Source organism: Petaurus breviceps, unplaced genomic scaffold (assembly GCF_028583685.1).
Source record: "Petaurus breviceps papuanus isolate PSGF00001 unplaced genomic scaffold, PetGlider_PUasm1.0 221, whole genome shotgun sequence".
Classification (NCBI taxonomy): domain Eukaryota; kingdom Metazoa; phylum Chordata; class Mammalia; order Diprotodontia; family Petauridae; genus Petaurus; species Petaurus breviceps.
In genome coordinates this window covers 13,290,932-13,314,207 of record NW_027185877.1, presented here as the reverse complement: position 1 = coordinate 13,314,207, position 23,276 = coordinate 13,290,932, and the positions used below count along the sequence as shown (strand labels likewise).

General features: G+C 36.4%; 1 protein-coding gene across 5 annotated transcripts in view; it reads left to right on the top strand.

Annotated features, from left to right (window-relative positions):
- CCDC91 (coiled-coil domain containing 91) overlaps positions 1–23,276 on the top strand; it is a 662,757-nt gene that overhangs the window by 429,022 nt on the left and 210,459 nt on the right. For all 5 annotated transcript variants that reach the window (XM_069094897.1, XM_069094893.1, XM_069094894.1 and 2 more), the window contains one exon: positions 4,909–4,986. In XM_069094897.1, the coding sequence (XP_068950998.1) occupies positions 4,909–4,986 (78 nt within the window). The remainder of the gene's footprint in view (positions 1–4,908; positions 4,987–23,276) is intronic.

The following is a 23,276-nucleotide window of genomic DNA, read 5'->3' as shown; positions in this document are numbered from 1 at the left end:
TTGAAAACTATCTGCATGCCAGAAACCCAGGGAATGCCATTAGGATAGCAAAGCAGTTACATGTCTTCAGTATAGATTACTACAAGAGGTTGAGGCATTGGAGAATGAATATTGCATTAAATATTTTAGTAGTTACACATTCTCCTCTCCTGCTGAAATATATTATACCACAAATATGAATCAAGTCTTAGGTATTAATGTAATGAGCAGTGACAGTGTAAAGAAATAGGGGGGAAGGGAAGTACCAATTTGGGTGATTACTTCTCTAGGAGTATCTAAGGTATAGTTAAAGGAAAGCTTCCCCTTTGAGAAAGGAGATATAATAAAGGCCTAAAAAATGAAAAACTCTCAAATAGCTAGAGATAACATCACTACTCAACTATCTCACTTGCTGTTTCCTGCAAGTGACATTCCTTCTATGTCTGAAACTTTGAAGACATGCTGTTTATTATGCTTGTGTGTACTCCCTCCTCTTCAGAGCATCCCTAGTTTTATGCAAGCCTCAGTTCACATGCCTCTTCCCCCATGAGGTCTATTTTTGATCCTCCTGCTTGTTAGTGTCTTTGCTCAACTTACTATGTTATCTTAAACATTGTTTGTATTTACTTAAATGTGTTATTTTTTTCCCCAGTGAAAGAAAATACTTGCTTCTTGAGGGAAATGACTGTTTCATTTTTCTTTTATATTAACAGTGCCTAGCATAGTACCTAACAATGGATTCTCTCTTGGTGTCTGTCTGTCTGTCTGTCTCTCTCTCTCTCTCTCACACACACACACACACACACATAATCCTACATCTAAAACAATAATGGAATTTTAGAGATCATCAAATCTAACCCCCTCATTTTACAGTTTAGCAAACTTGAGATGTTAAATGACTTTTCCAAGTTACACAGGTGGTAAGTGGCTGAGGCAGAATTTAAACCCAGATTTTCCTGATTCCAGTTGTTGTACTTCATCTAGTAGTGCTTGCTGAATAAGTGAATGCATGATAGAGGATGGGGTTGAGGTTTAGGGGTGCTTGGGACTCCAAAATATCAACATGTTGGGTACTGCACAAATGAATTCGACCCAAGCTTTCAGCCAAAGAAAAACAAAAAATTTATTGAAGATTTGCCATATTGGGTAGACTCTTAAAGAGCCTGAGTATTTGTGACACCTATATTGAAAAGTGGACCACATTGATTCCGAGCTAGATTGAACGTGTGCACCTTCATGGAGGCAAGATGGATCTTATATACAGAAAGACTGTAGGAGGGAACTAGGGGTGGTCAGATAGTCTGGGTGACTAGAGGAGGGCTTTAGGGAGGGTCTTGAGGAGGAGTCTAAGGAGGATCTAGATGGAAGTGGGGTGACTAGAGGTAAGATTCCAGGAGCCAAGAGAATGGGATTTTGATGGGATCAAGGGTGGGGAGCAGCCAGAGGCAATTGGAGATAACAGTGTAAGGCTAGGCTAGGTTGAAAGTATCAGATTCAGGCATGAAAAAGTCAGATTAAGTGGGAAAATTCAGGGAGAGTTCAAGGGGGTTCCCAGAGCCTATGCCCCATCAATGGAACCACCTTTGAAGGACACGGGTTTTCCCTAATGGGAGAACTTAAAAGAGATTTAGATTTTAAAAACTGGAAAGCCCAGAACACCAGGACTACTTAGTAGTTATGAGTCAAACAGCCCTTATATTTTAGCTTTCCATCAATGGAAATTTGGGAAGTATACCGAATGCTGTTCTTAAACTAGAGTGAAACATCTGATAAAGACTCAGGAAATCCAAAGAAAACATTAAGTTAAAAGATCATTAGTTTGCTGGTAGGAATCTGAGTTTTGTTCTAATCTTGGCATCAAGGACATCTCTAGGAAGATGAGAGTTCTCAGCAGCCAAAACTGTTTCTTCAAGGGAACAAGATTAGGGAAGGTTTTGTTTTGTTTTATGGCTAAAGATTTTCTGAGTTTTCTAAAAGAGCAAATAAAAGCATAAAATTCCTAAATCCAGGAATTCTTAACCTGGGCTTCATGGAACCCTAAGGATTCGAAAGATAGATTTCAATGGGTTTTGTGTATTTGGAAGAGGAAAAAAAATCTTAGTTTTCATTAATTTTTGGTTTCCTTTGTAATATTATGTTTTTTGCTTTCTGAATTTTAAAACATTATTATAAGAAGGGCTCTTGTGGGGATGGGATCAAAAGCCCCTGTACTTTTGACTAGGCTTAGGTCTCCAGTATTCATCTGGGTCAATCTGCCCTTTTCAGTTAGTTAACTCCCCTTTCATTGCCTACATCTGACCCCATTCTAGATCATCACTCCCTTAATTCCATCTAGACCCCATCTTTGTTCCCAAAGTTTTCTATATATAAAATCCATCTTGCCTCCATTGAAGTGCTCAGATTCAGTCAGGTCAACTTGCCAATACAAGTGGCAAAAATGCTCAGATTCTTTTAGAGTCTCGCTAATACAGCAGAATTTTAGCATTGCTTCCACCCTCTATTGGTGTGACCCGTGTGTCGCCATTTTGGGGTCCCAGCACCTCTAAACCTCAACAATTCCATTCACCAGACTGCCAGAGGGGACCATCCCAAATACACACACACACACACACACACACACAGAGTAACCTTGTTTTAAGCTGACTGAGAATGGGTAGACCCTCTCTTTCTTTGTGCAAGAGATAGTATAAAATTTCAGTTGAATATTCAGAAGCTGTTTCAAAAGAGACTGGTGAACCTATGTCTGGTAAGTAGAAATTATGGTTCCAGTGAAGCATTGTCCAGTAAGACCAACTAAACACTTTATATGTAACAGTGATAATACCAGTTTTTTGGAAGTAACAGTAATCTCATGTAGTTCAATGACATCATTTAGTCAACCTGCAAATGTCCTGCATGTACACTGGATGCTGCTATGTTTGAGACTTTCCACATGTAGAACCATAGATATTTGCTACACATTTGCCTTGTTCTCATGTGTTTCATATGTATGCCCATAGTTTGCAATGGTGGTATATTTGTGAGAAACTATGCCTTAGCTTTGGGGGGGGGGGGATATTGCTACATTTAAAAATTTTATTTTATTTTTAATTTATGAAATAAAAAGCTTTCCCACAAAATGTTAGATTAAAAAGAGAGCTATACATGGAATTGCACATTTCTTATGTACAACTTGCTACTCCTTTTAAATACATAATAGTTATCATGTATTTTTATCCTTTTTTTCTTACCTTCACCCCATCCCCATCCTAGAGACTGCTACAATTAAACAGAAATATGTGAACATATGTAAAATAATTCTATACATACGTAATTTCTTTTACTATATGTAATTTTTTGTTAAATATCTATGCATTAAAGGTAAACACATTGGTGGAGTCTTTCGAGCTATAATTTTAGGAAGCAAATCTGCCTGGTAACTGGAACTTAGAGTAACAATTTCCTGGGGACCTGATAGGGTATGGTCCCAAGCCAAGACCTTTTCCCTTTAACCCAAAAGAATGTGAGTTTCATTTGCCTACAGGCTCTGAGAAAACCCCTACCTTGAATTCTCCCTGAATTTTCCTATCCTTGATCCTACCAAAATACCCTTAACCTAGCCTACCCCTCCATTGTCAGTTACCTCCAGATTGCTTCTGCCTACTTTCCACTCTTGATCCCATCAAAATTCCATTCTCTTGTCCTGGAATCTTACCTCTAGTCACCCCACTTCCATCAAGATCCTCCTTATTCTCCTCCTCAAGATCCTCCCTAAAACCTTCCTCTAGTCACCCAGACTACTTGACCTCCCCTAGTTCCCTTCCACAGTCTTTATGTATCCTCCATGAAAGTGCTCAGATTCAATCTAGCTCAGATTCAGTATGGCCTGCTGGTATTAGTGTCACAAATGCTCAGATTCCTTAAGAGGCTAGCCAGTAGTGAGGTTCCTTAAGAGTCCACCCAAAATGGTGAATCTTTAATAACTTTTTTTTCCTTTGTCTGAGAGAAGGCTTGAGTTGAATTCATTTGGGCAAGACCTGGTGTGTCAGTATTTTGGAGTCCCAAGCACCCCTAAATCCCAACATCTTAAGCCCCCAAAAGACCAAGCCTGTAAGTTCTGAAATGTCTCAAGGTCTTGCTACCAAATGATGGTTTCTTCTTCTTTTTTTTTTTTAATTCCTTGTCATGTGCCCCTCCATAGAACTATATAACAGGTTGTAATGTTTCTAATTTGGTATATTTTAGGATCTTGTTTTTTATGATCCTGCTTTCCCAAAGTCTGTTAAATAGCCCTTAAGGTTGATTCTAATTCAATTGCTTAGGAAACTTTATATGAGGTTCTTTAGTCTGTTTTTGTTTTTGTTTGTTTTCAATGACATACTGGTTACAAATCACATACATTAACTATAGAGAAAGTTCAGTACCACCATGGGTCAGATGGCCCCATTTGAAATTTTATGGTGTATTGATTTCACATTTTTGTTAGATAACCTTCCTTCAAAATATTCTGGTTTTTAAGTTATAGAAGTAAAAACATGTATTTAGCAAATTCAGTGATTTGTTAAAGACTATTAGATGTATTTGATTTGTTTATACACAGTTCTTGTTCAGCTGCTTTCAGTTCTGTGCAACTCTGGGTAAACCCCTTTTTTTTGGGAAAAGACACTGGAGTGGTTTATCTTTTCTCCAGCTTATTTTACAGAAGGGGAAACTGAGGCAAACAAGAGGTAAGTGACTTGCCTAGGGTTACACAGCTAGTAAGGGACTGAGGCTGGATTTGAACTCTGGAAGAAAAATGTTTCTGGCTTCAGGCCTGGCATTCTATCCACAGAGCTACCCTGTCATATACAGACTAAATATTTAATGAAAAATTTAATTTAGTAGTGATAGTCAAAAAAGAAACCAAAAGGAAAAGAAGCCAAAACTTAAACTCTTCTCCTTTTCTTTCAGGAAAAACATAAGCACCAATTGGAAGATATGAGGAAAGCTGGGCATGAGACTCTTAGCATTATTACAGAGGAATATAAGGTAAAAGTTGTAAACTTGTGGAATTTTTATTGATAGGGACTGTTTGAAATAATGTATATATATATATATATATATATATATATATACTTAACTTTAAAATAAAAAAATGAATTCATCATACATTCGCAACTGCACTTAGCACAATGCCTGGCACATAGTAAATACTTTGTAAATATTTGTTGACTTGATTTGAAAATAATTTTGCTACTATTATAGTCATAAAAGTTTATTATTTGTTCTGTATTTGCATATACTTTTCCTTTTGTATAATAATAGTAATATTATTTGGTTCTGCTTTAATCTGAACATAATACCACCATGTATGTATACCCACATACATATTGTTCAATTATTTCGGTAGTGTCCAATTCTTTATAACCCCATTTAGTGTTTTCTTGGCAAAGATATTGTAGTGATTTGCCATTTTCTTCCCCAGCTTGTTTTACAGGTGAGGAAACTGAAACAAACAAGGTTAAGTGACTTATACATGGTCACACAGCTAGTAAATGTTTGAGGCTCTATTTCAACTCAGTCCTTCCTGGCTTTAGGCCTGGCACTCTATCTGCTATGCCACCTACCTTCCTTCATTCCCTAACTGCTTTGAATTCATTTGTTTTTATGCATTTTAAATTTATTTTTTATGTATTTGTATATGGAATTCTCTATACCATAGATTATATGCTTCCCATTCTTTTGTACTTTTTCCCCATAGAACCTAGTATGATACTTGTCATAGAATAGACAAAATGTTTGCTAACATATTGATTGAGGTCTAATTCAGGGCATTTATAAATAATGTGTTTGCAAGTGTATGTGTATGTATGTGTATATGTATTTATATGTTTTTAAACATATGCACACATATGTTTTTGTGTGTCTGTTGGTCAAGTGATCAGCATGGCTTCTCAGCTTACTAAGCAAATCTTTGAGATTATATTAAGACTAAGAGATAATTTAAGAATAATTAGACTACCTGAAAACCATTATCGAAAAAAGATCCTGGACAGCATCTTTCAAGAAATTATCAAGGAAAACTGCCCTGATAGCCTAGAAATACAGGGTAAAACTGTTATTGAAAGAATCTACTGATCACCTCCAGAAAGAGATCTCAAAATGAAAATTTGAAGGAATATATGATAGCCAAATTGCAGAACTTTCAGGTCAAGGAGAAATTACTGCAAGCAGCCAGAAAGAATTCACATATCAAGGAGTCACAGACAGGATTACATGGGACTTAGCAGGTTCTACATTAAAGGATATAAGGGCTTGAAATATGTTCTGATAGGGAGAAGAACCTAGATTATAACCAAGAATCAACTACCCATGACATTCAGATACAAGAAGCATGAGAAGGTAAACAGGGAAAAGAAATCATAAGGAACTTATCAAAGTTGGACTATTAACATTCCTACATGGAAAAACAATAATTGTAACTTAGGAAACTTTTCTCAGTAGTTGAAGGGAATAGAAATATATGTATGTTTATATATGAGGGTATATGGGCACATGAATACATATGTGAATGTGTGTATATATGTTTACAGGTATACATAGATAGAGGGCCCAGGACCAATTTAACAAGAAGGGATGATACTTAAAAGGTGAAATTAAGAGGTGAGAGAGGAATATAATGAGAAGAGATGAGGAGAGACAGAATGGGGTAAACTATCTCATATAGAAGGGACAAGGGAAAATGGTTGCAATGGTGGAGAAGAATAGGAAGGCAAAAGGGAATGGGTCAACCTTATTTCCATTGAATTTGGCTTGAGCAGGGAATGAAATACACACTAAGGAGGGTATCTCACCCTCCAGGAGAGTAGGGGGGAAGGGGATGAGAGAGGGATAATGGAAGGGAGGGCAGGCTGGGGGGGAAGGAAGTAGAAAGCACCCACTTTTGAAAAGGGATGGGATCAAAGTAGAGAATAGAACAAGTGGGAGGTGGGATAGGAGGGAGGGAAATATCGTCAGTCTTTTACAATATATCTACTATGTTATTGTTTTGCATTAGCCACACATGTACAACCTATACTGAATTGCTTATCTTCACAGTAAGGGTGGGTGACAAGGGAGGAAGGGAATGAATCTGGAATTCAAAGTTTTTGTGTGTGTGTGTGTGTGCATATGTATATATATGTGTGTGTGTATATATGTATATACTATTATTAATACGATTTTACATGTAATTGGCAAGTAAGATATACAGGCACTGGGGCATAGAAATCTGCTGGAAAAGTTGAAAGGGGTATGGGAGAAAATATGGGAGAGAGTAGATTGGAGGAGGGGATATCCTGTGGGACTGCTATTTTGGGGCAGTGGGTAGGGAAAAAACGGGGAGGAAATTTGTAACTCAAAATCTGGTGGAAATGAATGATGTAAATCATAAGTTAATAAAGCATTTGAAAAATAAAAATAAAAAGAATCAACTACCCAACAAAGTTGAACATAATTTTTCAAGGGAAAAAATGGATGTTCATTGGAAATAGGTGACTTTGAAATTTTTCTAATAAAAAGAACAGAGCTGAACAGAAAATTCAGTCTTCAAATATTACTTAGGAGAAGCATAAAAAATGTTAATAGGAAAGAAAAAATGTTATTCAAAAAGGTTAAATTGTTTACTTCTCTGTATGGAAAGATGATACTTGTAACTCTTAAGAACTGCATCTCTATTAGGGAAGTTGAAGGACTATATATGAACACAGGATGCACATATAAGTTGGCTTTGATATGATGATAAAAAATTGATGAGTGGAAAAAATATATAGGGAGAAGAGAGAAGAAGGAGGCATAATGGGGTAATTTTTATAGTACATGAAGAGGCATAAAATAACTATTACAGTGGAGGCAAAGAAGGGAGGGGACTGATCATTGTTTTAACTTTTCTCTCTTCAGATTAGGATTGAAGAGGGAATAACATACACATGCAGTTGGGTATAGAAATCTATCTTACCTTTTAGGAATGTAGGAAAGGAAGGGTGGAAAAAGTGATGGTGGGCGACAGGGAGGGCAGATCGAGGGCGGAGTTGGTCAAAAGCAAAATACTGGTGAGGGGGGAGAGGATGAAAGGAAAGAGAGAAAATTATAAATGGGGAAAATAGGATGGAGGGAAATACAGATTTAGAAATCACGACTGTGTATATGAATGGGATGAACTCTCCTATAAAATAGAAGCAGATTGCAGAATGGATTAAAACCAGAATCCCACAATAGGTTGTTTATATGAATCACATCCGAAACAGAGAAAAACGCACAGAGTAAAGTTGAAAACCTGAAATACAATATATAATGCTTCAACTGAAAGAAAAAGAAAAAAAATAGGGTAGCAATCATAATCTGAGACAAAGCAAAAGTAAAATTAGATCTAATTGAAAGAAGGAGGGCAACTATATCTTGCCAAAAGATACCATAGACAATGAAGTTATGTCAGTACTAAACATATATACATCAGATGGCATAGCATCTAAATTTCTAAAGGAGAAGTTAAGTTGCAGGAGAACATAGACAACAAACCTATTCTAGTGGAGGTCCTCAACCTTTCCCTCCCAAAATTAGATGAATCTAAACACAAAATAAACAAGAAAAACATTAAGGAGGTTAATCTAATTTTAGAAAAGTTAGATGTGATAGACAGCTGGGGAAAATTGAATAGGAACAGAATGGAATATACAATTTTCTTGTTGGTGCATGGTACTTATACTAAAACTAAGTATGCATTAGAGCATAAAAATCTCACAATCAAATGTAGTAGGACCGAAATACTTAATGCAACCTTTTTGTATCATGGTAAAATAAAAGTTACATGTAATAAAGGGCCATGTAGGGGTGGAGCCAAGGTGAATGGAATAAAAACAGGGACTCACTTGAGCCCTAACCCAAGACCCATTCAAACACCTGTCAAAGAATGATTCTAAACTAATTCTAGAGCATCAGAACCCACAAAAAGACAGAGTGAAAATAATTTCTAGCCCAAGACAACCTGGATGGTTGATAGGAAATGACTGTTCTGCCAGTCTGGTAGAGGAACATAATCCAGTGTGGGCTACCCTGGCATAGTCTGGCTCCAGTAAACCTGGAGAAGACTTTGGGACTGAAACACAGCAGCTGTGGCAGTTTGTAAACTTCTCAACCCACAAATAGCGGATGACTTAGAAAGTCACTGGGAAAGGTTTGTTGGAAACGAGTGAAAGAAGGGAGCATAGATCAGCTTTGGCCCCAGTGCAGCCCTGGAGTGGCAGCAGCAACAGTGAGAGTAAGAGCAATTGCTTCCAGAGCTTTTAGCCCACAGATGGTAAGGATATTAAACAGCTGATCTGAAGGAGATTAAAGGGATCTCTTTGCTGGCACTGAGGCAGGATTCTCTTGTTTTGCCTCTACTTGGATCTAGTCACAGTCCTGGGTGGCAGTCATGGTGTGAGGAGGAGAACTGGCATAGCAGAGCTTTACTGCAGCTGTGGAGAGGGAACCTTCCTCACAGGTCCAGGATGGAAAAGAATGCTTGTGGTCATTCACAGAGCAGAATATAGGCCAGGAGAGAAGTAAAAATCTCTTTGTACATCATATTACCTTGGAAGAACTGAAAACTTAGAGGTCCCTAGAAGTATCTCTGAAGACAAAAGCCCTGAAGCTTTGGACAGTACACCCTCCACACTGGAAGCAGAACCCTACCTTAACAAAGAGTTAAAAAAGTCAAGTAATTGGCTGGGAAAAAGAGCAAACAGTGGGGAAAACGTCAGGCTATAGAACCTTACATGGTGATATGGAAAATAAAAACATACAATCAGAAGAACAAAACAAAGTCAAAGCTCCAAATCCAAAGCTTCCAAGAAATATATGAATTGGTCTCAGGCCATGGATTCAGAAAGTATTTTGAAAATCTAGTAAGAGAAATAAAGGAAAATTGGGAAGAGAAATGAGAGTGATGCAAGAAAATCATGTCAATAACTTGCTAAAGGAGATGACCCCCCCAAAAAAATACTGAAGAAAATAACACCTTAAAAATAGATTAACCCAAATGACAAATGGGGTCCAAAAAGTCAATGAGCACAATAATGCCTTAAAAAGTAGTATTGATCAGATGGAAAAGGAAGTCCAAAAACTAATGGAAGATAATAATTCCTTAAAAATTAAAATGGAGCAAATGGAAGCTAATGACTGGAGGAGAAATCAAGAAATTATAAAATAAACCCAAAGAATGAAAAAATAGAAGACAATGTGAGATATCTATTTATAAAAACCGCTGACCTGGGAAATAGATCCAGGAGAGAGAATTTAAAAATTGTTGGACTACCTGAAATCCATGATAAAAAAAAATAACCTAGACATAATCTTTCAAGAAATTACAAAGGAAAACTGCTCTGATATTCTAGAAACAAAAAGGAAAATAGAAATGAAAAGAATCTACCAATCACCTCCTGAAAGAGATCCCAAAATGAAACTCCCAGGAATATTATATCCAAATACCAGAGGTCCCAGATCAAGGAGAGAATATTGCAAGCAGCCAGAAAGAAACAATTCAAGTATTGTTGAACCACAATCAGGGTAACACAATATTCTGGGATCAGAGGGCTTGGAATATGATATCCTGAAAGTTAAAGGAGCCATGATTAAAAAGAAGAATCACCTGCCCAAAAAACTGAGTGTAATCAATTAAGGGGTAAGATTGATATTAAGTGAGGTAGAGGAATCTAATGCATTGTTGAGAAATCAGAGCTAAATAGAAAAATTTGACTTTCAAATAAAAGCCTCAAGAGAAGCATAAAAAGTTAAACACAAAAGAGAAATCATAAAGGACTTATTAAAGTTGGACTGTTTACATACCTATATGGAAAGATGAAATTTGTAACTCAGGACACCTTTCTCAGTATTAGGGTAGTTGGAGGGAATACACACACACACACACACACACACACACGCATGCATACACATGCAGAACCACACACATGCACATGCAGAAGGCACAGGATGAGTTGAATATAAAGAGATGATATGATATATAAAAATAATATTAAGGGTTGAGAGAGGAATGTGCCAGGAGAAACAGAAAAGGAGAGGTAGAATGTGGTAAATTATCTCATACAGAAGAGGCAAAAAAAAAAAAAAAGCTTTTACAGTGGAGGGGAAGAGGGGGGATTTGGCTTAAGGAGGGAGTAGCATACACACTCAATTGGATATGGAACTCTATTTTACCGCATAGAAAAGTAGGTGGGAAGGGATCTTAGGAGGGAGGTTGAAGGAGGGGTTATCAGAAGCAAACACTTTTGAGGATGGACAAGGTCAAAGGAGAGAGTAGAATAAGCGGTGGTGGTGGTTGGATAGGATGGAGAGAAATATAGTTAGTCTTTCACAACATGACTGTTATGGAAATGCTTTGCATGACTACACATACATAGCCCACAATGGATTTCTTGCCTTCTCAATGATGGTGGGTGGGGAGGGAGTAAGGAAGATAATTTATAACTCAAAGTTTTAAAAAACAAATGTTAAAAATTGTTTTTACATGCTACTGGGATAATATATACAGGCAATGGAGTATAGAAATCTATCTTGGCATAGAGGAAAATAGGAAAAGAAGGGGATAAGAGAAGAGGAGAAGGGTTATAGAGGGAGGAGAGATTGGGAAAGGGGGTTATTAGAATGCCTGCTGTCATGGGGTGGATGGAGGGTAGAGATGGGGAGAAAATTTGGAACTCAATATATTGTGGAAGTGAATGTTGCAAACTAAAATAAATAAATTTAATTGTGAAAACAGAAGGACCGTGAAAAGATAGACTAAAAATTAATTGGAACTAAATGATCTAACTTAAAAGAATGAATGGGTTAAACATCAAATCATAGTAACAATTAATAATTCCATCAAAGAGAATGAAAATAGTGAGACAACAAATCAAAACTTATTGGATGCAGGGACAGCACTTCTAAGGGAAAATTTTATATTTCTAAATGCTTCAATCAGTTAAACAGAGAAAGAGATAAGTTAATTAGGCATGCAACTAAAAAAGCTAGAAAAAGAACAAATTAAAAATCCACAATTCAGTATTGAATTGGAAATTCTAGAAACTGAAAGTAAGAAAACTATTGAACTAATAAAAAAAAAACTAAGAGCTGTTTTTATGTGGAAAAAACAACACCACATATGTTGATTTGATTTAAAAAAAGAAGAAATACAAATATTCAGTATAAAAATTGACATAATGAAGAAGACATTAAAACAATGTTGAGGAGTTAGTTTGCTCAATTATATGCCAACAAATATGACAATATGAGTAAAATTAGTGAGTATTTATGAAAATACAAATTAACCAGATTGACAGATGAAGAAATAGAATACCTAAATAATCCTATCCTGGAAAAAGAAATTGAATAAGCCACTAATGAACAGAATTCACAAGTGAATTCTATCAAACATTTAAAGAATAATTAATCCCAATACAGCATCAAGTATTTGGAAAAAATAGGTGAAGTAGGCATACCAAATTCCTTTTAGGATATAGATATGGTGCTGATACCTCAAACCAGGAAGTAATAAAACTGAGGGAGAAAATGATAGACCAATTCCCCTAATGACTATTGATGCAAATTTTAAAATAAAACATTAGCAGAGAGATTATAGTAATTTATCATTAAGATAATACACTATGACCAGGTGGAATTTTTACCAAGAATGCAGAATTTGTTTATTATGGGAAAACCCATCAACATATTTGACCATATCAATGACAAAACCAATAGAAATCATATGATTATCTCACTAAATGCTGAAAAATATTTTGATAAAATAGAGTACCCATTCCTATTAAAAACATAGAGAGCATAGGAAAAAATGAAGCATTCCTTAAAATGATAAATAATAACTATCTAAAACCATCAGCAAGCAACATCTGAAATGGAGATAAGCTAGAAACATTCCCAGTAAGTTCAGGAGTGAAGCAAGGATGTTTTCCCTTTCAAGTAGGTTTTTAACTGATTCTCTAGAATTCTGCCAGTATGCCATCATATCATCAGCAGTGCATTTCAATAAGAAATATGAGCCATAGCAATAATAGAGAGAAAAAAAAGAAATTGAAGGAATTAGAATAGGCAATGAGAAAACAAAACTATCACTCTTTGCAGATGATATGATGGCATACTTATGAATGTTAGAGAATCAGTTAAAAACCTACTTGAAAAAATTAACAACTATAACATGAAAAGATACAAAATAAATCATCAGCAGTTCTGTGTATGAACAACAAAGCCCGGAAGCAAGAGAAGGAAAGATAAATTTCTTATAAAATAACTGGAGACAATATAAAATATTTGGGAGTCTGCCTGCTGAGCGAAATCTAAGCACTATATGAACATAATTACAAAACATTTTTTTCACACAAATAAAGTAAGACCTAAACAATAGGAAAAATATCATTTGCTCATAGGGAGGCCAAGTTAATAGAATGAAAATGACAATTCTGCCTAAACTCATTTACTTATTCATTGCCATACCAAAGAAACTACCAAAAAATAGTCGATAGAGGTAGAAAAAAAATAATAACAAAAGTCAGCTGGAAGAACAAAAGGTAAAGAATAGCAAGGGAATTAATGAGAAAAAAAGCACAAAGGAAAGTGGCCTAGCTACATCAGATCTAAAACTTATATTATGAAATGGCTATCATCAAAACTATTTGGTCCTGGCAAAGAAACAGAGGGGTAGGGGGCGGCTAGGTGGCACAGTGAATAGAGCACCAGTCCTGGAATCTCAGGAGGACCTGAGTTCAAATCCAGCATCAGACACCTGACACACTTACTAGCCATGTGACCTTGGGCAAGTCATTAACCCCAGTTGTCCTCCAAAAAGGAAAAAAAAAAGAAAGAAATTGAGTAGTAGATCAGTAGAATATTTTAGTTACACAAAATACAGTAGTAATTTTGTTGAATCCCAAAGCTCCAACTTCTGAAATAAGAATTCCCATTTTGACAAAAATTGCTCAGAAAACTAGAAAAATATTATGGCTGAAACTAGGTATAGAACAGTGTCTTGTACTGTTTACCAAGATAAGGTTGAAATGTGTACATGCTTTACATATAAATGGTGATGACATAAGCCAATTAGGAGAGCAAGGAATAGTTTACCTGTAAGATTTTTGGAGAAGGGAAAAATATATGTCCAAAAAGAGATAGAAAACATTATGAAATGCAGAATGGATAATTTTGATTACATTACATTAAAAAGTTTGTGCACAAACAAAACCAATGTAAGCAAGGTTAGAAGGAAAGCAGAAAACTGGGAAACAATTTTTATAGTTAGTGTTTATGTTAAAGGCCTCATTTCTCAAATATTTAGAGAACTGAGTCAAATTTATAAGAATACAAATCATTCAACTGATAAATGATTTAAAGGATACAAACAGGCTGTTTTCTTATCAGGAAACTAAAATTATCTATAGTAATATTAAAGAAATGGTCTCAGTAAGTATTGATTAGAGAAGTGTAAATCAAAATAACCCTGAGGTACCACCTCACACTCATCAGATTTTTTTCCTTTTGTACTATTTCTTCTTTTGTAACATGATAAATGTTGAAATGTATTTTATGTGATTGTACAAATATAAATTATATCATATTTCTTGTCCTCTTGGGGAAGGGGGACTAGGGGATGTCAGGGAGAAAATTTGGAAATCAAAATCACATAAAATGAATGGTGAAAACTGTCTTTACATGTAATTTGAAAATATAAAAGCTACTTAAAATATATTAAAATGAGGTATACTTTGATTTAAAAATGTTACAGTAAGACTAGAAATTGAAATGTAATTTTTCAGCCTATAGTCTTAAAGAATTGAGACTCTAGAAATCCATCCTTCATACTCACATGAAGTTATATTTATTATAGAACTCTCAAAATATATGTACATATATACACACACACACATGCTTACATAAATAACTGCAAATGCAGTATTTGTGAATGTGTATAATATGCAAATATTTGTAAAATACACTGCATATATATTCATATATATGCTAACACATATACACACATCCAAATTATTAACTTTACTTCATTAAATAGTATAGGCAATTGCTGATGGGGAAGCTTCTAACAGATAGGCACATTCACTACAAGGATAGTCAAGTGGTACCATACTCAAATAAGAATTGGATCCCTGCAGTCCTTATATTGACTTGAAAGAAACATTATCTATGCTGTATTTCATTTTATTTTTTGTTAAATATTTCCCAATTACATTTTAGTTTGCTGCTTGCAGAAGTGATTCTGATACTTCTGTTCTTAAAAAGTTTCCTGATAAATAGATTAATGGACTTGACAAAGGTCCATGTAGCTAGCTAGCTAGCATGTGTCAGAACAGATATTTGAACTCGAGCCTTCTCTCTATATCTATGCCTATGTCTATATTTATGGCTATTTCTATATCTATCTATATCTATATCTGTATCTATATATATGTATGCCCATACCTATATCTATATATGTATATATTTACACATATACATATATAGATTAATCATAATATTGAAATTACTGAGTCAATGCTATTGTTTTTTTTTGTTTGTTTCTTAATTTATCCTTCTGGATTCCTCTCCAAGATTTTACTAATTTTCATTCTGCTGCCTGCTGTTTTTTACTGCTCCATTAGTATTATTTAGTCATTTAGTTATTTTATCAATTTAATAGAGGTAAAGTAGTATATAAAAGTTGTTTTTTTCCCCTGGTAGTTATATGCAAACACCAAGAGAAGTATAATATTGTTTTCTTGTGTAAAAAAGTATAGCATGATTCAGATTCCTTTAAGTCAACTAATAATAATATTATTAATAACCTAAGACCATCATTGTAAAGTAAATACTGAAGAGAACAAACTAAATATGAGAATCTAACCTTTGAGAAGCTCCTCCACTTGAGAGAACATTGATAACAAATGTGAAACATTTATTGAGGAATGTAAGACTGAATACATAGTAAATTATGAAATTTCATAATTTTCTGTGGTTTCCATGATTTTCTCCTTATAATGGTTGTCCTTATAATTTTTAAAGAATTATTTTTATGTAGTGACAATGTTGAGCCAAAAAATCCAACAAAGAAGAGTGGTATAAAGAAAAAAAAAAGCAAGTGAAGAAGATGTGGGAGAATAGCACTCTGAGTAGTACACATGATATTTTACCTTTGTTTCTCTGACTTCATACTGAAAATAACCATTATTTTGCAAATGAAGTGAAATTCTCAATATCAAATTGGGCAAGTACAGCTGCTTTGATAAATTCAATTTAATATTTATAATAAAAATGCGTAGTTTCATTTTTGCCTATTCACAAAATACTCCCTGATACCAAAATGCTTTGTGGAAATGTTATTTCAATGAATTCACATTATTTTATATCCCTTTAGATTCAGGGACAAATAAATAAAAAGTATTTTCTATCATATATATTACAGTATCACAGAAATATACTGAGATGTGAGAGGATAACTTTGTTTTCAGACCCTGCCACCTTTATAGAGATACTTGTGAATAATTAGTTATTGGGCCATTGTTAATATAGATGCTCTCTGATGAAATATCCCCAATAGGAACTTTTCCAGTTTGAATTCAATAGAGATCATGAGTTACTGTCATATGTGGCCATTAAAGTTTAGTGACTTTCAGTCCTAGCCAATCTAATACAGATTTACTGTAGGAAGGACAACTAAATAATAGGAAAAATTTCACATGAATGTAATAGCTCTTCTATGGTTTGAGAAACAAACAATAGAATGGAATCTAAGTCTGCTGTAATTATGATAATTTGCAAAGTCTGCTGTAATTATGATAATTTGCATAATATGCCCTTCATTTATTACATTAAATGTTATTTTAAAATTTTAGAAAATGAAAATAGGGTATTTTATGTAACAGAATAAAAAAAGATAATTTTGTAGAAATATTGCCACTATAGGATTTGGTTTTGAAACCATCTCCCGTACTATTATATATGTATTTTATCTTTAATGGCATATACAATCACTGTGCTTTCTTTACTGTGAAAAAAATGTACATTGGTAATTGTAACACCAGAGACAGCATTGCTTATTAGAAAGAGAGCTGACCTCAGGAGTACCTTGGTTTCAGTACTGCTTCTGAAAAAAAAACTGGTTGGGCAAAATATTGGGCAAGTCACTTAACTTACCCATTCAATTTCACATCTCCATTAGCTGACATACTTTCCTTACTATAATTTCTTCACATGGATGAAATCATTGACTGGGACCCCTCCACTCAATATAAATCACTTCCCTAGCTGTTGCTCATTATAGTCTAAAATCATCTGTAAATATATCATAATATGTATTACTAATTCTGCCATTAAACAAACAGCTGTTGTTGAGAAAAACTGACGTCCACTTCTCTCTCAATTTTATTTTATATCTCTGAGATACCCATTTCCAATTTGACATTTTTGACTAAGGAAAATATATCAGTGAAATAATGGAGAAGATAGCAAAATGTATGGAGACATTCATTTCCTGCAATCTCTAAGCTTTATTTTCTTTTGCTCCTAAAGAGACTTACTACCATGAGATTGGTGACACAAGAGCAACAACCAAAGAGAGAGACTCTGAACTGGACATCCCTGTCTGTGCTGGCCATAGAAAGCCATGATGGCTCTAAGATAGATGTGTTCTGCATAGTCATTGTAGTAGTTTCAATAATTTCTGTCAATAATCTCTGTCTAGGACCAGCCTGCACTGATATTTACCAGGGCTATAGAAGAATTTCAGGCTACCTGTATGGCTTTAGAGAGTTACCAGTTTGTTAAAGGAAGGATAGGCTCTCCTTCCAAAATATTTCATTGTCTCCAGTTGATAAATGGCTCTGACCTCTGAGAATGGGTTCCAGATGTTCAAGAGAAAATCAGACTGAGTACTTCATGGAGTAACTTGCTAGGAAAGATAGAGATAGACAGACAATTATTATTTAGAGTTATGTATCTATATCTATATCTAAATGTCTTTTGTTTCTACATCACCTTTATTTCCCTTTTTTGTTCTCCAGCTTGGAGAGCAATTCCTCATATCAATTTTTTTTCAAATGATTTCTTAACTTCTGGTTTACATAATTCATTTCTGCCAGATTTTGAGTTACAGATTTTCTCCCCATTTTCCCCCTACCCACCGCCCCAAAATAGCAGTCACACAGGATATCCCCTCCTCCAATCTGCTCTCTAACATATCTTCTCCCATACCCCTTTTGACTCTCCCAGGGGATCTCTATTACCCAGTGCCTGTATATCTCATTTCCCAATTATATGTAAAATAGTATTAATAATAGTATATATATGTATATATCTATATCTTTCTATCTATCTATCTATCTATCTATCTATCTATCTATCAACATTTTATTTTAAAACTTTGAATTCTAGATTCATTCACTTCCTCCCTTGTCACCCATCCTTATTGGGAAGATAAGCAGTTAAGTATAGGTTGTACATGTGTGGCTAATGCAAAACAATAACATAGTAGATATATTGTAAAAGACTGATTATATTTCTCTCCCTGCTATCCCACCTCCCACTTCTTCTATTCTCTACTTTGATCCCATCCCTTTTCAAAAGTGGGTGATTTCAACTTCCCTCCCCCCCAGCCTGCCCTCCTTTCCATCATCCCCTCTCTCATCCCCTTTACCTCTACTCTCCTGGAGGGTGAGATACCCTATTTAGTTTTTCGTTCCCTCCTCAAGCCAAATTCAATGGGAATAAGGTTGAGCTATTCCCTTTTGCCTTCCTATTCTTCCCCTCCATTGTAATCATTTTCCCTTGCCTCTTCTATATGAGATAGTTTACCCCATTCTGTCTCTCCTCATCTCCTCTCATTATATTCCTCTCTCACCTCTTAATTTCACCTTTTAAGTATCATCCCTTCCTGTTATATTGTTCCTGTGCCCTCTATCTATGTATACTTGTAAACATATATACACACATTCACATATGTATTCATATGCCCATATAACATCATATATGCATACATACATACACACACACACACACACACACACACACACACACATATATATATATATATTGCTATTCCCTTCAACTACTGAGAAAGGTTTCATAAGTTACAATTATTGCTTTTCCATGTAGGAATGTTAATAGTTCAACTTTGATAAGTTCGTTATGATTTATTTTCCCTGTTTAACCTTCTCATGCTTCTCTTGCTTCTTGTATCTGAATGTCAAATTTTCTATTCAACTCGGTGGATTCTTTCAACCTCCATTTTGCCCTCTGGTTCTAAATCATCCGGGCAGTTTTCTTTGAGAACTTCCTGGAGGATGATTTCTAGTTTCTTACTTTGATCATGGCTTTCAGGTAGTCCAATAATTGTTAAATTCTCTCTCCTGCATCTATTTTCCAAGTCAGTGGTTTTTCCCATGAGATATTTCCCATTGCCTTCTGTTCTTTTTCGTTTGTTTGGATCTGTTTAACAGCATCTTGATTTCTCATAAAGTCATTAGCTTCCATTTGCTCCAGTCTAATTCTGAAGCAATGATTCTCCTCATTGAGCTTTTGAGATTCTTTTTCCATCCGGCAAATTCGGCTTTTTAAGGCATTCTTCTTCTCATTGCCTTTTTGAGCCTCTTTTGCCATTTGAGTTAGTCTATTTTTTATGGTAGTATTTTCCTCAGTCAGGCTGTTGACTCTCATTTTGTAATTTTCTTTTATTGTTCTTATTTCTCTTCCCAATTTTTCCTTCACTTCTCTTATCTACTTCTTAAGGTCCTCTATATCCTGTAACCAGCTCGTATCTTTCTTGGAAGCTTTTGGTGCAGGAGGTCTGACTTCACTGTCTTCCTCCTGCTCCATGCTTTGCTCCTTTTTGTCCCCCAAAAAGGAGTCTCATGTTGGAATATTCTGTCTGCTTTGTTTCCTTTGCCTGTTGATGTTGCCCCTCAGTCATTTGACCCCTGGGCTTTTTGCCACAGTAGGTCTCTGCCACCAGACAGGGGAGCTTTTGTCCCATAGCTGGGGTTTTCTCAGCTGCTCAAGGTATTAGATGGGTGCCCTCTCTGAGGCCTCCCAAGCTCTGGCAAGCTTGACACACACCCTAGAACCTCCACCCTAGACAGCAATCCAGATCCAAGCAGGTTAAAGCAACAGCAATTACCCCTCAGACTGGTGCTTGGTCCCCCTACACTCTGAAGGCCAGGAGCTGAAGCTTCCATGTGGCACTGGCTGGCTGTTCTGGCGTCTCAGTGGCTTCTCGCCCCAAGGGCAAAAGCCAAGCACTCCCACATACTGGGTCCCAAAGTCCAGACTGCACTGACCCCTCACTTTGTCCTTTGCATCTATGTGTTGATAAATCTATAGACAGCCACAGCTGCTGCTCATCTGGAGTCCCTCCAGCCGGCAGCTGGTTAGGCCCGCCCAGGGCCTAAAGCCTTGGCATGGGGTTGGGCTTGGCTTCCAGAGCGCTGCACTGGATGCTTGGTGACAGCCTGCTGGGCTGTCCTCAGTGGGAAGTTAGCTTCTTTGTGTTATTTTGTGGGTTCTGCAGCTCCAAAGTTCGTTTAGAGTCCCCATTTTACATGGTTTGGCGAAGGTAGAAGCTGGAGCTGCGGGAAGGTCCTGCTTCTCCTCCTCCATATTGACTCCACTCCTCCCTCATAACAATTTTTAAAGCCTTTTAGCTAAACTAAATACATCAATCAAGTTTTGCAGTATATGTAAACTTCATCATATTTATTTCCTCAGCAGAGAAGTATAGGATGTACATTCTTGTACGTCTTCTTTGAGGCCAAGCCACATTGTTCCATTTCAATTTTTATCATTGTTCTCTTAATTTATATTTTTATACTTATTTTGTGTGTTGTTTTCCATGTTCTTCTTACTTCATTTTATATTAATCTATGTATTTTCTATGATTCTCTGTAGTCTTCCTAATCATTTTTTATAATGCTGTAATAGTTGATCACAGTCATGTAACTCATTTTGTTTAGTCATTCTGCAGTTGATGAGCATCTACTTTATTTCCAGATTTTTACTACTGCAGAAAAATGTTGCTACATATATTTTAGTAGGCTCTTTCTCTCTTTGACCATTTCTGACTAATGATAATATCCCTGGGTTGTAGGGTAAGAATATTTAAGTTGCTTTCTTGGCATAATTCTAAATTGCTTTCTTTTTTTTTTTTGTGGTGTTTTTTGGGAGGGCGATTGGGGTTAAGTGACTTGCACAAGGTCACACAACTAGGTTTGTGTGTGTGTGTGTGTGTGTGTTAAGTGTCTGAGGCCTGATATGAACCCAGGTCCTCCTGACTCCAGAGCTGGTGCTTTATTCACTGCACCACCTAGCTGCCTTGCCAAATTGCTTTCTGAAGGAGGACCTCTTAGCCAGCATTTCATTCATTTCTTTGTATGATAAAGTATATGTGATCACAATTTGGAATGGCTGTTATAATGATTGATATATAAGGGAGTGAGTAAAGAGAGACCCTGGAAAAAGTAAGAGTGGGAGCTTATCACTAATAGAGATATGAAGAAAAAGTGGCTGTTATAGACCTATTCATTGGAGAATACAATGAAGTTTCATTGAATTTGAAATTCATGATATCACACTGAAATGAGCATTTCAGCCTCACCTAGCTGATATCACCAAGTCACTTAAAGAAATACCAATGGAATTAATTGAGCTCTCAATAGATGATACTTTTTTTCTATAGTGAACTCTCTATTTATTCAGTAATAAATTAAGACAAAACATTGACAGAAATTAAAGTACAGCATTCACAATGCTATGACACAACCCATCACTAGAATGGCCACACAGTTTTCACCAAAGTGGCCACATAGTTCCAAACAAAGTACAATCATCTAGCAACTCAGTCATACAGTAACTCAATCATTCAGCAAGTTCCCAATTCAATCATCCCCAAGGAGGCTCACCTCCCCAAGTGACACAAAGTGTGATCATTCAGCAATTCCTCAATTCAGTCATCCTTAAGGAGGCTTGTCTCTCCAGTGGACACAAAGTACAAAGGTCAAAGTTCTCCACCCCTAGGTCACAGCAAATCACAATCTTCTCAGTCAGCCAAGAAGCTATCTTTTTCATCCCGACTCAAGGTTGGCTCTCAGCTTCTATGGTTCCTCCTCCATGGTCCCAGCTCCTGCCCAAATCCATACAACTGTCACCTGGATTCAAAGGCAGGCAGCTCCCAGCTCCCTGTCCAGTTCCTGCTCCACATTGAAGCTCACAGTGTCCTGTCCACCTCAAGTCCCCCACAGTTCCTGTCTCTGAGAAGACAAAGCCCAACAGAGCCAAAATAACATCCATAAACATTGTAGGCACCATCATCAATCCATCTGCCTGTGAAATCAGCACAGACCCACCAACAAGGTACAAGAGGTCAATACAACTCATCAGCATAGAAATGAACACAGACCCACAAACAAGGTCCAAGAGGTCAGCACAAATCATCAGTAAAGTCCCAGGAACTCCAAAACCCTCCGCCAGGACTTCTGCAAACAGACAACCAGAAAATCCTCTTTCAGGGCCCCCAGTAATGTCCCAGGGCCACTGCACAAAGCATCACAAACAAACATCAACACAGACAGAACAAACATAGAGTGCCGGGATACCACGAGCTTTCTCCCCCTCCACCACAAGAGCTCCCCTCTCAGTTCTGCTTTTTTCAGTTTGGGCCTCTTCCCATACATGGTCCCAAGCTCCTCCCCTTCCTGTTTCAGGAGCCCATAAACTCCAGGGTTCACAATTTGTGGGATTCACAAGCTCCAGATCTCAACACTTGATAGATCATGAACTGACACAAGGTGCCAACCACTTCTGTGTCATTAAACAGCTGAAACAAGGTGTCAGCTACCTTCCTGCCCACCAGGGTTGTCTCAGTGTCCTCTGCTGGGTCACCCTCTCAGGCCCACCCTCTACATTGGTGGACCCCAAGGCTCTGGCCTGGGCTCTCTTCCCTTCTCTCCCTCCATTCTTTCTTTCCCCAAACATTAAAAGATCCTCTCCAAACCTTTAATTGCTCAGTCTCTTGTTAAAGTCATTGGTTAAAGTCACTTGCGATTGGTTAAAGTGGTTAAAGTCACCTGCGATTGAGGCTGTGTCATCGTCTTTGAAGCTACTTAAATATAGAGGTGATGATAGAGAGTTGTAGCAATTTTCTTTGCCTTCCTACACCATTATAGCTTCAGTCACTCTTGCTTATTGTGGGACTTATTAGTGCTTTTCATGTCCCTACATATCATTATCCTCCAGAATCCATGTTACAAGATTTTAGTTCTTTCTTGTTTAACCAGAAA